General features: G+C 37.1%; 1 protein-coding gene across 1 annotated transcript in view; it reads left to right on the forward strand.

The window, feature by feature from the left end:
• VPS13B (vacuolar protein sorting 13 homolog B) overlaps positions 1-13,438 on the forward strand; it is an 858,817-nt gene that overhangs the window by 223,778 nt on the left and 621,601 nt on the right. The window contains exon 16 of the mRNA XM_025394335.1: positions 13,262-13,410. Coding sequence (XP_025250120.1) covers positions 13,262-13,410 — 149 coding nt within the window. The remainder of the gene's footprint in view (positions 1-13,261; positions 13,411-13,438) is intronic.

Below are 13,438 nucleotides of genomic sequence, written 5' to 3' on the forward strand. Positions count from 1 at the left end.
GGATTTTGATTACCAGAAGGGAGTTTGGGCAAGAAGGGAGGAATTGGAAGTGATGTTCCACTTCGGTAAGCTCATAACTTCAAAGCACTAGTGAAAAGATAGACCGTTTCAAAAATCTGTTTCACTCCAGATTTAACAAAGAAGATTCTTTGTGTTGGCCTTGACTGGGAAGAGAGAGGATGCTTTCCTGGAGATTTTGTAACCACAACTCTGTCCTCATTCAGATTTTAATTTCTTGCCTGACCTAGGAACTACAGAACTAATTAGTTAAAATGTGATCCTTAGTGGGTTAATTACATCCCTGAGTATCTAGTGGTAAGTACAAGTATTTGCTGTGGCACATACCCTTACATCTGACAATGTATGTGAAAAAGGAAAGCCTTGTGAAATGTAAACTCATAATCTAAAATTACAAAGAATTTGAGTAAATAATTCACCAAGAGCAAGACTGAGCAGAAACCTCCAGTGGCCAAATTCAACTTCTACAATGTCAGATAATATATCAGAAACAGTATAAAAGACTGTTTAAAAGTAATTGAAGAAGTAAAAGATGGAATTGAAATTACAAGAGAGACACAAGATACTATCATAAGGACTAGAGAATTTTTATAATGAAAAAAATTTGTGGAGGTCAGAAGTCCTTAATGGATTAAATGGATTAAACAGCAGATTAGACACAGCCAAAGACACTATAAGTGAACTGGAAGGTGGTTATAAAGAAGTTTCCCAGAGTGCAACATTGAAAATAGAGATGATGGCCGGGCGCTGTGGCTCAAGCCTGTAATCCCAGCACTTTGGGAGGCCGAGATGGGCGGATCACGACGTCAGGAGATCGAGACCATCCTGGCTAACACGGTGAAACCCCGTCTCTACTAAAAAGTACAAAAAACTAGCCGGGCGAGGTGGCGGGCGCCTGTAGTCCCAGCTACATGGGAGGCTGAGGCAGGAGAATGGCGTAAACCCGAGAGGCGGAGCTTGCAGTGAGCTGAGATCCGGCCACTGCACTCCAGCCTGGGTGACAGAGCGAGACTCCGTCTCAAAAAAAAAAAAAAAAAAAAAAAGAAAAGAGAGATGATATGTGAAATACAGTCAACAGATATGGATGCTAGAATGAAAAGATTATTTCTGTCAACTCTCAGAACTAGCAAGTGGGAGAGAAGCAATATTTATTGACTTTTTTACCCCTGACAAAATAGATGTGAGATGTGAATCTTCAGACCTGAGAATCATAAATTCCAAGCAGGAAAAATAAACCTAAACCTCTAAGTAGACACATTGTGGTGAAACTCTGGTGTACTAAAGATAAGCATGAACCTTTAAAAGCAACCAGAGGGAAAATAAATTAATGGCATGATCTGCCAACATATGTTATTCAGTTTCCTGCAGTTGGTGGTGAAGATGTCAAGGATAGAGAAAATTTATTTCTTCTTGAACATATATTATATTTGAGGCATAGTATTAACCTATTTGGAATAGGTTAATTGGCTAGAAAGGGGAGGATCACTAGATTGAATTGGATGGGATCACTAGATCCCTTCTTTGAAGTCCACATACAGTCTACTGATTCTCCCCTTTCTAACCAATGTGAATTATTGAATCTTTTTGTGAGACTATATCTAGAAGTTGTAAGTTCCTCTGTATTCTGAAGAACCAAACTCTGTCCCCTTCCAAATAAAAATACTTAATTTTCTAGTCTCTTGTACCCAGAAATGTTCTTATTCCCACATTTGGAATTATGACATAGTAGATCAATCAAAGTTAAGTAAATAAGCTTATAATGGAACAAGTCACTTGAGTTTTTGAGGTTTTTTTTTTTAATTTAATTTTTTAAGAGCAGTTTTAGGTTCACAGTACAATTGAGAAGAAGGTACAGAGATTTCCCATATACCCCCACCCCCAAACATGTATAGTCTGTCTCCCCTATTATCAATTTCGATATCCCTCATCAGAGTGATACATTTGTTACCTTCATGAACCTACACTGATGTGTTACAATTACTCAAATCCATAGCCTACGTTGGATTTTACTCTTAGTGTTGTATATTCTATGGAGTTGGGAAAATGTATATGATATGTATCCATCCTTATTCTATCATATAGAATATTTCACAGTCCTAAGATTTCTTTGTGTTCTACCTATTTATCCCATCCCCCACCAGCCAAACCCTAGCAACCACTGGTCTTTTTACTGTTTCTGTAGTTTTGCCTTTTCAAGAATGTAGCCTTTTCTCATTCTTTTAGTAATGTGCCTTATCATGGCTTGATAGCTAATTTCTTTTTAGCAGTAATATTTCTTGTCTGGATATACCATAGTGTCTTCATTCACCTACTAAGGGACATCTTGGTTGCTTTCGTGTTTTGGCAACTATCAATAAAGCTGCTATAAATATCTGTATGCAGTTTTTTGTGTGGACTTGTCTCACCTCCTTTGAGTAAATACCAAAGAGTGTGAATACTGAATGGTATGATAAATGTATATTTAGTTTTGTATGAAACTATCAAACTGTCTTGCAGAGTGACTGTAACCATTTTGCATTCTCACCAACAGTGAATGAGTTTCTGTTTCTCCACATCCTCACTAGCATTTGGCATTGTCAGTGAGGTTAATTCTTATTAGTAATGCAAATAAGTTTTCTAAGAACGTATGTGGTTAGTGTGACAGACATGTAGGAGAGATTGTGATTCATACAATTTAAGAGTTAGAAGCACATTTTATGTATTTATTTTATATTAAGAATTATGTCATAAGCAAGGCGGCAGACTGTATTGCTTTAAATTGAGGCGTTTAAAAATCATTCTGTCACTGTGAAGCTGAACTTTTACTTGTCAAATGTTTATTTGCCATTGTTATTGTTTAAAAAAAGAATTACATGTTTGTCAGTAATTGCTTGTTGACTCTTTTTGCTGGTGATTACAGCAATATGGACAGGGATTTCTGAGTTGCAAGTGGGGGTGGAACAATGAAAATTAAGCTCCTTTGCAGTGAGCTGAGATCGTGCCACTGCACTCCAACCTGGGCGACAGAGCGAGACTCTGTCTCAAAAGAAAAAAAAAAAAAAAAAAGAGAAAATTAAGCTCTACTGAACAGACTTTATGTTTTGTACCTTGTGAATATTTAAAGTTCAGTTCTGTCATTTAATGATCACTGTGAGTTGCACTTTTGAGATTACTTTTTGTTTCATGTTGTTATTGAATCTTAGAACTAACTAGCTTTCTTGGTACACCTGTCTTATTAGTATTTTCTAGCAAGCCACTTTTATTTAGGCTTTTCACTTTCTTCTTATGTGATAAATCTTCCCCTCATTTCACTTTCTCCTTTTATTCTTCCCCTGAAAGGATAATACTTACTTCTTACTATATAGTATAAAAGATTTGGAAGCTCTTGACTATCTCTTTAATGCATCTTTTAAAATAATTTGCTTCTTTCATCTTTCAGAAACCTTTATTATAGTTACACTCTCCTGTGATTTTGTTATTTCCCAGTATCAATATGGCTCCTAGCTGTTTGAATGTTTTGGATGGTTGTTTGTTGTTGTTGTTGTTTCAAACAGGGTCTGGCTTTGTTGCTCAGGCAAGAGGGTATTGGCAGGAGCATGACTCACTGAAGCCTCAGGCAATCCTCCCACCGCAGCCTCCCAAGTAGCTGGGACCACAGGTGTGTGTCACCATGCCTGGCTAATTTTTAATTTTTTTGTTGAGATGGGGTCCCATTATGTAGCCCAGACTTGTCTCAAACTCCTGAGCTCAAGTGATCTTCCTGCCTTGGCCTCCCAAAGGGCTGGGATTATAGGCATGAACTGCATCCGGCCAATCTTCTGTTTTATTTTATTAAATTGTAGCTTTGCAAGGCTTGTAACAAAAAGAGCAGTCTTCTGGCCCCCTGTCATCCTTACTGCTTTTTAGAGGCAATCATTTTTCAACTTTTTCTTAGATATATACCTCTAATCTAAATAGTAGTCTTTGTCACAGTTTTCTTATTTCCTGTGTTTTTCCATAGAGAAAGTCAGTGTTGGCCCTAAAAGCTAAATCATTCTCTGTGTTAGGCAGGGATATGTCAATGTTATCTACATACTTACTATTGAATATGAGGATATATTAGTTTTCTATTGCTGCTGTAACAAATTCCCATAAACTTAGTGCCTTAAAACAACACACATTTATTTTCTACAATTACGTAGTTTAGAAGACTGAAATGGGTCTCAGACTAAAATCAAGGTGTCAGTAGGGCTCCTTTTTAGAGGCTCTAAGATAAAACCCCTTTCCCTGCCCTTTCTAGCTTTTAGAAATTTCCTGAATTCCTTGGCCTGTGACCCCTTCCCCCGTCTCTAAAGCCAGCAATGTTACATTTCCGTGACTGTGCATCTGTCATCACATCTCTTTCTCTGACTCTTCTTTTTTGCCTCCTCCTACTACTTTTAAGGAGTCTTCTGATTACATTGGGTTCACCTGAATAATCTAGGGTCATCTCCCTATTTCAAGGTCAGCTGATTAGGAATCTGAATTTCCCTTTCCGTAATGATATGACATGTTCACAGGTCCTGAGATTTGGCATATGAACATCTTTGGGGGGGCCATTATTCTGCCTGTCATAGAGGATTTAGTTTTTAGGGCCAATACTCACAGCCTCTATCTCTTATTCCTTTTCCTAAATCTTTGAGTATAATTATATCACAGTTTTTGCTTAAATCTATACTAAGTATGAACGTATTATAAACATGTATGTATGAGTTAGAATATGCTACTATTGTGTTTATTTTTCTTATAAAACTTGTATTCTTGGAGTTAATAACTGTCTTGGAGTTAACTGTCTTTATTTTGTTATTGCTTGATTAGTGTTTCATGTACTTATTTTTAATTAATTCCCCCAAACTCTGGTATAAACGTATCATCTCTCAGTGCCTTCAGGTGCATGAGATAATTACTTTCAATTTTTGGAGTTATTAATTTTTTAAATGCTCTTTCCTCCTGTTTTTCTCTTTGTTCCCTAGGCCTACTATAGAGATGTCTTGAAATTTTCTTTTATCATTTTCCTGGGATTTCCTTTTCTCCTATTGAATCCCGTTTCTTAGACCACATATGTTACTCTTTCTTGATTTACTCTCTTTTTTAGATGGAGCAAAATCCTCTGGTTATCTTCCTGGTATAGGAAGTAAACTTTTTTCAGGTCTGACATGTTTGAATGAATCTTCATTTTATCTTTATATGTAATTGATTGGACTGTATATAGATTTTTAGGGTGGGAGTGATTTTCCTACAGAAATTTGAAAGCATCACATTATTGTCTTCTTGCTTTTGGCATTTCTGTTGAGAAGTTTGATGCCATTCTAATTGTTTAACCTTTGTTTGTCACCTGTTTTTGTTTTTATGTGTGCGTGTCTGTCTTATGTCAGAAGCTTTTAGGAGTGTCTCTTTAGCCCTAATGTTCAGGTGGTATGAGTTTATGTGTGTGTTTTTTTCATTTGTTATACTGGATACCTAGTAAACACTCTTAATTTGGAACTCCTTTTCTACAGTTTGGGAAATACTCTTGAACTATGTTTTTGATTATTTTCCCCATTTTCTTTTAATAGTTCCTTCTAGACCTTTTGTTTTTTAGATATTGGATTGCTTATGTTGATCTTTTCATTTTATTTTCATTTTTCTTCCATTTTCATTCTCTGGATTTTTTGGTTTTAATTTATGGGAGATTTTCTCAACTTTATTTTCCAGTCTATTTATTAAAGATAATTAGCATCATGTTTTTAATTTCTAAGTGCTTGTTTTTGTTGTTTGTATGTTTTAAATAAATGTTCATTTCCTTTTGCAGTATCTTCTGTACTCTCTTTGAGGACAGAAATCATTATTATTATTCTTTGAAGTTTTCTTTTGCTCCTGGCTTTGTCTATTTACCCCATGTTCCTTTTCTTTATGTTTTAAAATAATATCTGCCTGTCACACTTGTGATTTCTATCTAATATTTAACGATCCTTCATATTGCAGAATGAAGTACAAAATAACTGAAACCTCTGTGTGAGGTTGGAACTTGTTGATTGTAGGGGAATTGGACACACAGCTCATTTTTGGTTTGAGGATAATCGATTATCAGTGTCATGGTTCCTTTTTCTTGAGCTTGCTCATTTTTACAGAGAGAAAGCCGTCCATTTCCTTCTTGAGGTTTCTAAGCCTGGTACTTAGTAAAGGAAGAGGAGATTTCATTATCAGGAATCCAGAATCCAGATTCTAAAATAATTCCCCCCTTTTAGCATATGGTTGTATTTCATATTCCTCAGTTGAGAGTCCTCCTGGTTTAACCTCTCCAAAGTAAACCCTTTAGTCTTCTGCCAGGTGAGTGTCAGGTAGTTACTGACACTAATGGATTAGAGGAGAGGATTCTACATGGATTAAGAAAAATGATCTGCGGTCACTAGATAAAATTTTAGTCACCTCCTCATCTTTTTAACCTCATCTGCATCCCTGCCTTCAGAGCTGCGTGGCCTCTTTTTAATTCTTATATTTCTGGGGCTTATTGCAGGATAAATTTGCTTATTAGTTTAATTACCCACAGGCACTTCTCTCTGTTCTACTAAGGCTACTCATTGCTACTTGTTCATCAGATATCCATCTTTCCAAATTTAGATGATAGCTCTTGCTTGTTTGAGAGCGGCATATTTGGCTCTTGTCTTTTTATTTTTGGTTCTTTGTTAGTTTAGTGCCTTAAAATAATTTCTTAATAGTCTTTTGGTGGACTTCAGTGGGGGAACAGAAGTAATCGTATGGTTTTACTCCTTAATCTTTTAATTCCACAGAGATACATAGATCTTTCTTGTTAGTTCATCTTTTAATATGTACATCATAACTACAAAAGTGATCATAAGCTGATTACTGAACACTAGAAAGTTGACACTGAGGGAAAGGTCTCAGTGAGTCTTAAAGAATTATGGAGGGCAAGAAGGTTGGTGGAAAAAGAATTAGGGTTAGCCTGGGCACCATAGTGAGACCCTGTCTCTACAAAAAAAGCAGATGTGGTAGAGTACATGCCTATAGTCCCAGCTACCCAGGAGGCTGAGATGGGAGGATCACTTGAGCCCAGGGGCTCGAGATTACAGTGAGCTATGATTGCACTACTGCACTCCAGTCTGGGCAACAGAGTGAGACTCTGAAAAGTACTCGAAGGATGATATGGTTTGGCTGTGTCCCTGCCCAAATCTCATCTTGATTTATAGTTCCCATAATTCTCACATGTCGTGGGAGATACCTGGTGGGAGGTAATTGAATCATGGGAGTGATTACCCTCATGCTGTTCTTGTGATAGTGAGTTCTGGAGGGACGTGGTGGTAGGTAATTGAATCATGGAGGTGGTTACCTTCATGCTGTTCTTGTGATAGTGAGTGAGTTCTCAGGAGATCTGATAGTTTTATAAGCAGCTTTTCCCCCTTTGCTTGGCACTTCTCCCTCCTGCTGCGTTGTGAAGAAGGATGAGTTTGTTTACCCTTCTGTGATGGCCTTCCTAACTATGTAGAACTGTGAGTCAATCAAACCTCTTTATAAATTACCCAGTCTTGGGTATTTCTTCATAACATCATGAGAATGGACTCATACAGTAAAATTATACCAGTAGGGTGGGGTGCTGCTGCTATAAGTATATCTGAAAATTTGGAAGCTAATTTGGAACTGGGTAACAGACAGAAGTTGAACAGTTTAGAGGACTCAGAAGAAGACAGGAAAATGTGGGAAAGTTTGGAACTTCCTAGAGATTTGGAGGGCTTACAAGACAGGAAGATGTGGGAAAGTTTGGAACTTCCTAGAGACTTGTTGAATGAGTTTGACTAAAATGCCGACAGTGATATGGACAATGAAGTCTAGGTTGAGGTGGTCTCAGATGGAGATGAGGAACTTGTTGGGAACTGGAGCAAAGAGTTTTGGAAGGGCATGAGTGTTTTGAAGCATGAGGACGTGGGATTTGGGAGGGGCCAGGGTAGAATGATATGGTTTGGCTATGTCTCCATCCAAATCTCATCTTGAATTGTAGTTTCCATAATCCCCATGTGTTGTGAGAGGGACCCAGTGGGAGGTAATTGGATCATGGAGGTGGTTACCCTCATGCTGTTCTTGTGATAGTGAATGAGTTCTTAGGAGATCTGATAGTGTTATAAGGGGCTTTTCCCCCTTTGCTCGGCACTTCTGTCTCCTACCACCTTGTGAAGAAGGACATGTTTGCGTCCCCTTCCACCATGATTGTAAGTTTCCTGAACCTTCCCAGCCACATGGAACTGTGAGTCAATTAAACCTCTTTCCTTTATAAATTACCCAGTCTCGAGTATTTCTTCACAGCAGCATGAGAATGGACTAATACACAGGAGGAAAATAGCAGTACATTATTCTATATTTAATTTTATTATAAAAATTGGTAATTTTTTTGGATTATTGTATTGGTAGTGCAATATAACTTATATGTCAATTACAGTACCTTAGGGATACCCTCTTTCCTTCCTCTAGTGGACTATGACAATAGGATTTGAGTAAAGGAATATGCGAATACTTTGTAAAGCATTTTTTCAAACGTGGGTATTTTCACTGTCTTTGTGATTGTCCTTTTGACTCATGTCAGCTTTCTTTACATTCTACAAAAACATTGTACTCCCTTTCTAAATTAAGTTCTGTATAAAGTTTAGCCAAGTTCTCACAGGTAAGTACCTGGAACAATAACTACAGTTATTTTGGCATCCATAAGTAACAATAATAGTGACTAGCCTTAAACCACTGTATTATAAGGTAAGCAATGCTGCCTATATCTGAAGCCACATTTTAGCTTATTTGCTCCTTTTGTTTCACCACATTGCTTCTCTAATCGTGAATTTCTTTTTACAATTTCTGAGAGAAGTATTCCTGTGAGTGCTGCCCTGAATTGTATAATGTCAAGACTGTACTCCCTTCTGCCTTTCTCTTGCTCACATTTGGGGCATTTTATAATTTCAGTTTAATGGTAGAGTGGAAAGAAACTACAATTATTTTTACCAGCAGCGTTTCTCTATTTGATATCAAAGTCTATCAAGAGATGAATATAACTTTTATATAAAAATCTCTTCCTAATAAAAATCTGAGCTTTTAGCACTAAAAACAAATTACTTTATTAAAAGCTTTTCTTAAGGAGAAATTATGACATCATGGTCTTTTAGTTGTTAAACCAAATTTAAAAATACTTGAGAAATGTAATGTTGAAAGTGTTGAACTGTATTCTTGATTGTAGTTGTCTAAATCAAAGTGCTTTATATAGGTATATAAGATTCTTCTTCTTCTTCTTCCTCTTTTTTTTTTTTTTTTTTTTTTGGAGACAGAGTCTTGCTCGTCGCCTGGACTGGAGTGCAGTGGTGTGATCTCGGCTCACTGCAACCTCTGCCTCCCAGGCTCAAGCAATTCTTGTGCCGCAGCCTCCTGAATTGGAGGAATTGCAGGTGGAATTGCAGGTGCTCGCCACCACGCTTGGCTAATTTTGGTATTTTTAGTACAGATGGGGTTTCTCCACATTGGCCAGGCTGGTCTTGAACTCCTGACCTCAAGTGATCCTCCTGCTTCGGCCTCCCAAAGTGTTGGAATTACAGGCGTGAGCCACCACGCCTGGCCAAGATTGTTATCAGAAGATGTTTCAGACAACTTATGATAAGAGTCTTATATATAACATGTATGAGGTATTAAAAAAATACTTATTATTTATGATTCAAGGTAGAGTATTAAGTTTTGGAAACTGTAAAAGAAGCCGTGTTATAAAATAATTTTAGAGAAACTCATTTGGTCTATCCATATTCTTTTGCTTTTGTATATACCAGAAACTAATTGAGATTTTTGGTTCTGAACACCATCAATGACTCTTTAGGGAATCTTTCGGTAGCTCTCGTTTGCTGACTACTATATAGGTTTCCTGTATTTCTTTTGAAAAATTGGTATTGAATGAGAGTCTGACCCTAAGGCATGAGAGCCAGGGGAAGGCAGAGTATTATTAAGTTCTATTTCTGTCTCTTCATCTAACATAGTGATTGGAACAGGTTAAGTTATCCATTGATTATAGCTCCCTGCAACCACAGTAGATGTTAAATAGGGTTGCTCAGCGTCCTTTCTTATAAAGAAAAATGAGATACAGGCTTTGCTACTTTCTGACTTGGGCCTTTGCAAAATCCTTATCCAATCCTTTTTTTATATATATAGAATGAAAATAGTAATAGCTCCTAAGGATTATTTTGTGTGTGCCAAATAAATAAAATAAACTAGGTATCATGCATGGCACTCAGTAAGTGCTCAGTGAATCTTAAGTGCTATGATTACTATTATTGATACTACTGCTGCTGCTTTTATTGCTGCTGCTGCTACTACTACTACTACGATGATGATGATGGTTGTATTAGCATTTTTGGCATCATTTAATTTTCTGAGATATTAAAATTTCCTGAGACATGAATTTTGAGAATCTGTTAAAAAATGCTTTAAAATGCATAAATAAAGTTTTAGATACCATTTCATAGGTGTAATGAACTCCTTAAAGTGTGCTATAGACCATAGGTTTAGAACTCCTTCGCAGAGGATAATGGATACCACTTCAAATGGACACAATTCAGGTGGCAAATATTGGAAAATAGCAACCAATCATACACAATTATATAAAGACAAAATGCAAATTAGCAAATTAATAGCTTCAAGTGTTATTCCGTTCTCATACTGCTGTAAAGAACTGGCTGAGACTGAGTAATTTATAAAGGAAAGACATTTAATTGATTCTCAGTTCCACATGGCTGGGGAGGGCTCAGGAAATTTACAATTATGGCAGAATGCGAAGGGGAAGCAAGTACCTTCTTCAGATGGTGGCAGGAGAGAGAATTGCCAGTGAATGAGGAAGTGCCATGCTTTAAAAACCATTAGATCTTGTGAGAACTCCCTCACTATCATGAGAACAGCATGAGGGAAACTGCTCCCATAATCCAGTCACTTCCCATCTGGTTCTTCCCTTAAAACCTTGAGATCATAACTCAACATGGGGTTTGGGTGGGGTCACAAAGCTAAACCATATCATAAGGGTTGATTTGGGACAAGGTATTTCTCAGGATAACATTCTCTAACCATTTGCAAATCATTTAATGTGCTTGTTAAATAGCAGAATTCTGGGCCATAGCTCAGGATGACTGAATCATAATTTCTTTGAGAGATTATGAGTCTTCTTGAATACCCTAAAGTTTAAAGTCAAGGATTTTAGAATGTTTAATACAACTATCATAGAAAGTGTATGATCTTCTTAACTATTCATACATAGTTAAAGAAGCTTCAAAAACAAAGGATGGAATTTATTTAACCAAAGTGTGGAAAGGGAAAAATAGGTGAAATTACGTTGGTAGGTTTTCGTGAATAGTTGGCAAAATGAGTGACGAAGTCTTCTGTGATGGGATCAGATTGTGTTAAACATCTTAGATTTTTCACATAGTAACTTTTGTCCTCTGGGCAAAAATTAGTTACCTTCTCTAATCTATTGTATCCTCCTCTGTAAAATGAAGATAATAATAATATCTATAATATAGGCCTGTTGTAAGGACTGAATGAGATAATGTACATAACACATACTGAAGTCCTCAGTAAATGTTAATTGATTAGAGTTAATTGTCATTATCATCATCATCATCACTATCATCATCATTTTAGTGGTGGTTGTCCATACTGTCAGTATAATATTCTTAAGGTTTCTTTGCCTGTATAATTCTCACCTACCTGTAGGGATCAAAATGAGGTTCTGCCTTTTGATTATGTTTTTCTAACCATTTATTTATGGGAATCACTACCTTCTGTGCTTTTATATCCTTTAGCAAGTAGTATATAATAAAGATGTTAATATCTACTTTTTTGGTTAATTGATAAACATTTATTTGCTTCCTATTTATCTACACAGAGCAAGTGAATTTTATTTATAAGCTATTGTATTTTAACACAGGAGCTATTTGAGTTACAGGTTGAGTGATCCCCTACTCTGAAAATTCAAAATCTGAAATGTTCTAAAATCTGAAACTTTCTGAGAGCCAACGTGACTCTCAAAGGAAATGTTCATTGGAGCATTTTTTGTTTTTGATTTTCAGAGTGGAGATGCTCCACTGGTAAATATATAATACAAATATTCCAAAATTCAACAAAATCCAAAATTCAAGACACTTCTGCTCCCAAGTATTTTGGATAAGGTATCCTCGATCTGTATTTTGTTTCTGTTTCTTCATTTCACCTGACCAAGATATTTCAGAGAATTTGTTTACTCAGGTAGTTTTTTTTTTTTTTTTTCTGGAGACGGAGTCTCGCTCTGTCGCCAGACTGGAGTACTGTGGCGCGATCTCTGCTCACTGCAACCTCTGCCTCCCGGGTTCAAGTGATTCTCCTGCCTCAGCCTCCCTAGCAGCTCGGACTACAGGCGCATGCCACCATGCCCAGTTAATTTTTGTGTTTTGTTTTAAGTAGAGACGGGGTTTCACCATGTTGACCAGGATGGTCTCGATCTCTTGACCTCGTGATCTGCTCGCCACGGCGGATCACGCCATGGTGCGTGCACCACCATGCCTGGCCTAGGTGGAGACATTTAAACATAAAACTACCTGAGTGAGGCCCGGCCGCGGTGGCTAACACCTGTAATCCCAGCACTTTGGAAGGCCCAGGTGGGTGGATCACCTGAGGTCAGGAGTTCAACACCTGCCTGGCCAATATGGTGAAACCCCGTCTCTACTAAAAATACAAAAATTAGCCAGGCTGATGGAATGCGCCCGTAATCCCAACTACTAGGGAGACTGAGGCAGGAGAATTGCCTGAACCCAGGAGGCAGAGATTGCAGTGAGCTGAGACTGCACCACTGCACTCCAGCCTGGGTGACAGAGCGAGACTCTGTCTCAAAAAAAAAAAAAAATAATAAAGTCTTCGCCTAAATTGACTGTATAAGTTAGATTTGTTTTAAAAAGAAAAATTTTACTCTGTTTTCTAAAGCCAAATATGATTTTTAAAACTGTTTGTTGTTTTTTTAAAAAGTATTTGTACATTTACTTTTATTTCTTGTGCTTGACTAATCAAGAATTGACTGTATAAGTATAGTTATGAGAGTTCAGACCATTTATTTTAAATTTGCATCCTTTCACCTCTGAAACACTAAACTATGAAACCTAACACAAATACTGTAAGAACATCTGAGGTAGATAGTTAAAGTATAATTAAGTTTAAATGCCTTGGTGAAGGAGTATAAAAATTATTTAAATTCAATCGGCTAGTACATTTGCAGTTTTCTTTTATTAGGTGTGAAATCTAAGAATCTCCTGCCAACTCTTGAAGGCTCAATCCAGAATGTTGAATTGAAGTACTGCAGCACATCATTGGTCAAATGTGCCTCTGGGACCATGGGATCAATAAAAATTTGTGCCAAAGCCCCAGGTATGTGCAGCTGGACCGTGTAAAACTT

This window comes from Theropithecus gelada, chromosome 8 (genome assembly GCF_003255815.1).
Source record: "Theropithecus gelada isolate Dixy chromosome 8, Tgel_1.0, whole genome shotgun sequence".
NCBI classification, from domain to species: Eukaryota; Metazoa; Chordata; class Mammalia; order Primates; family Cercopithecidae; genus Theropithecus; species Theropithecus gelada.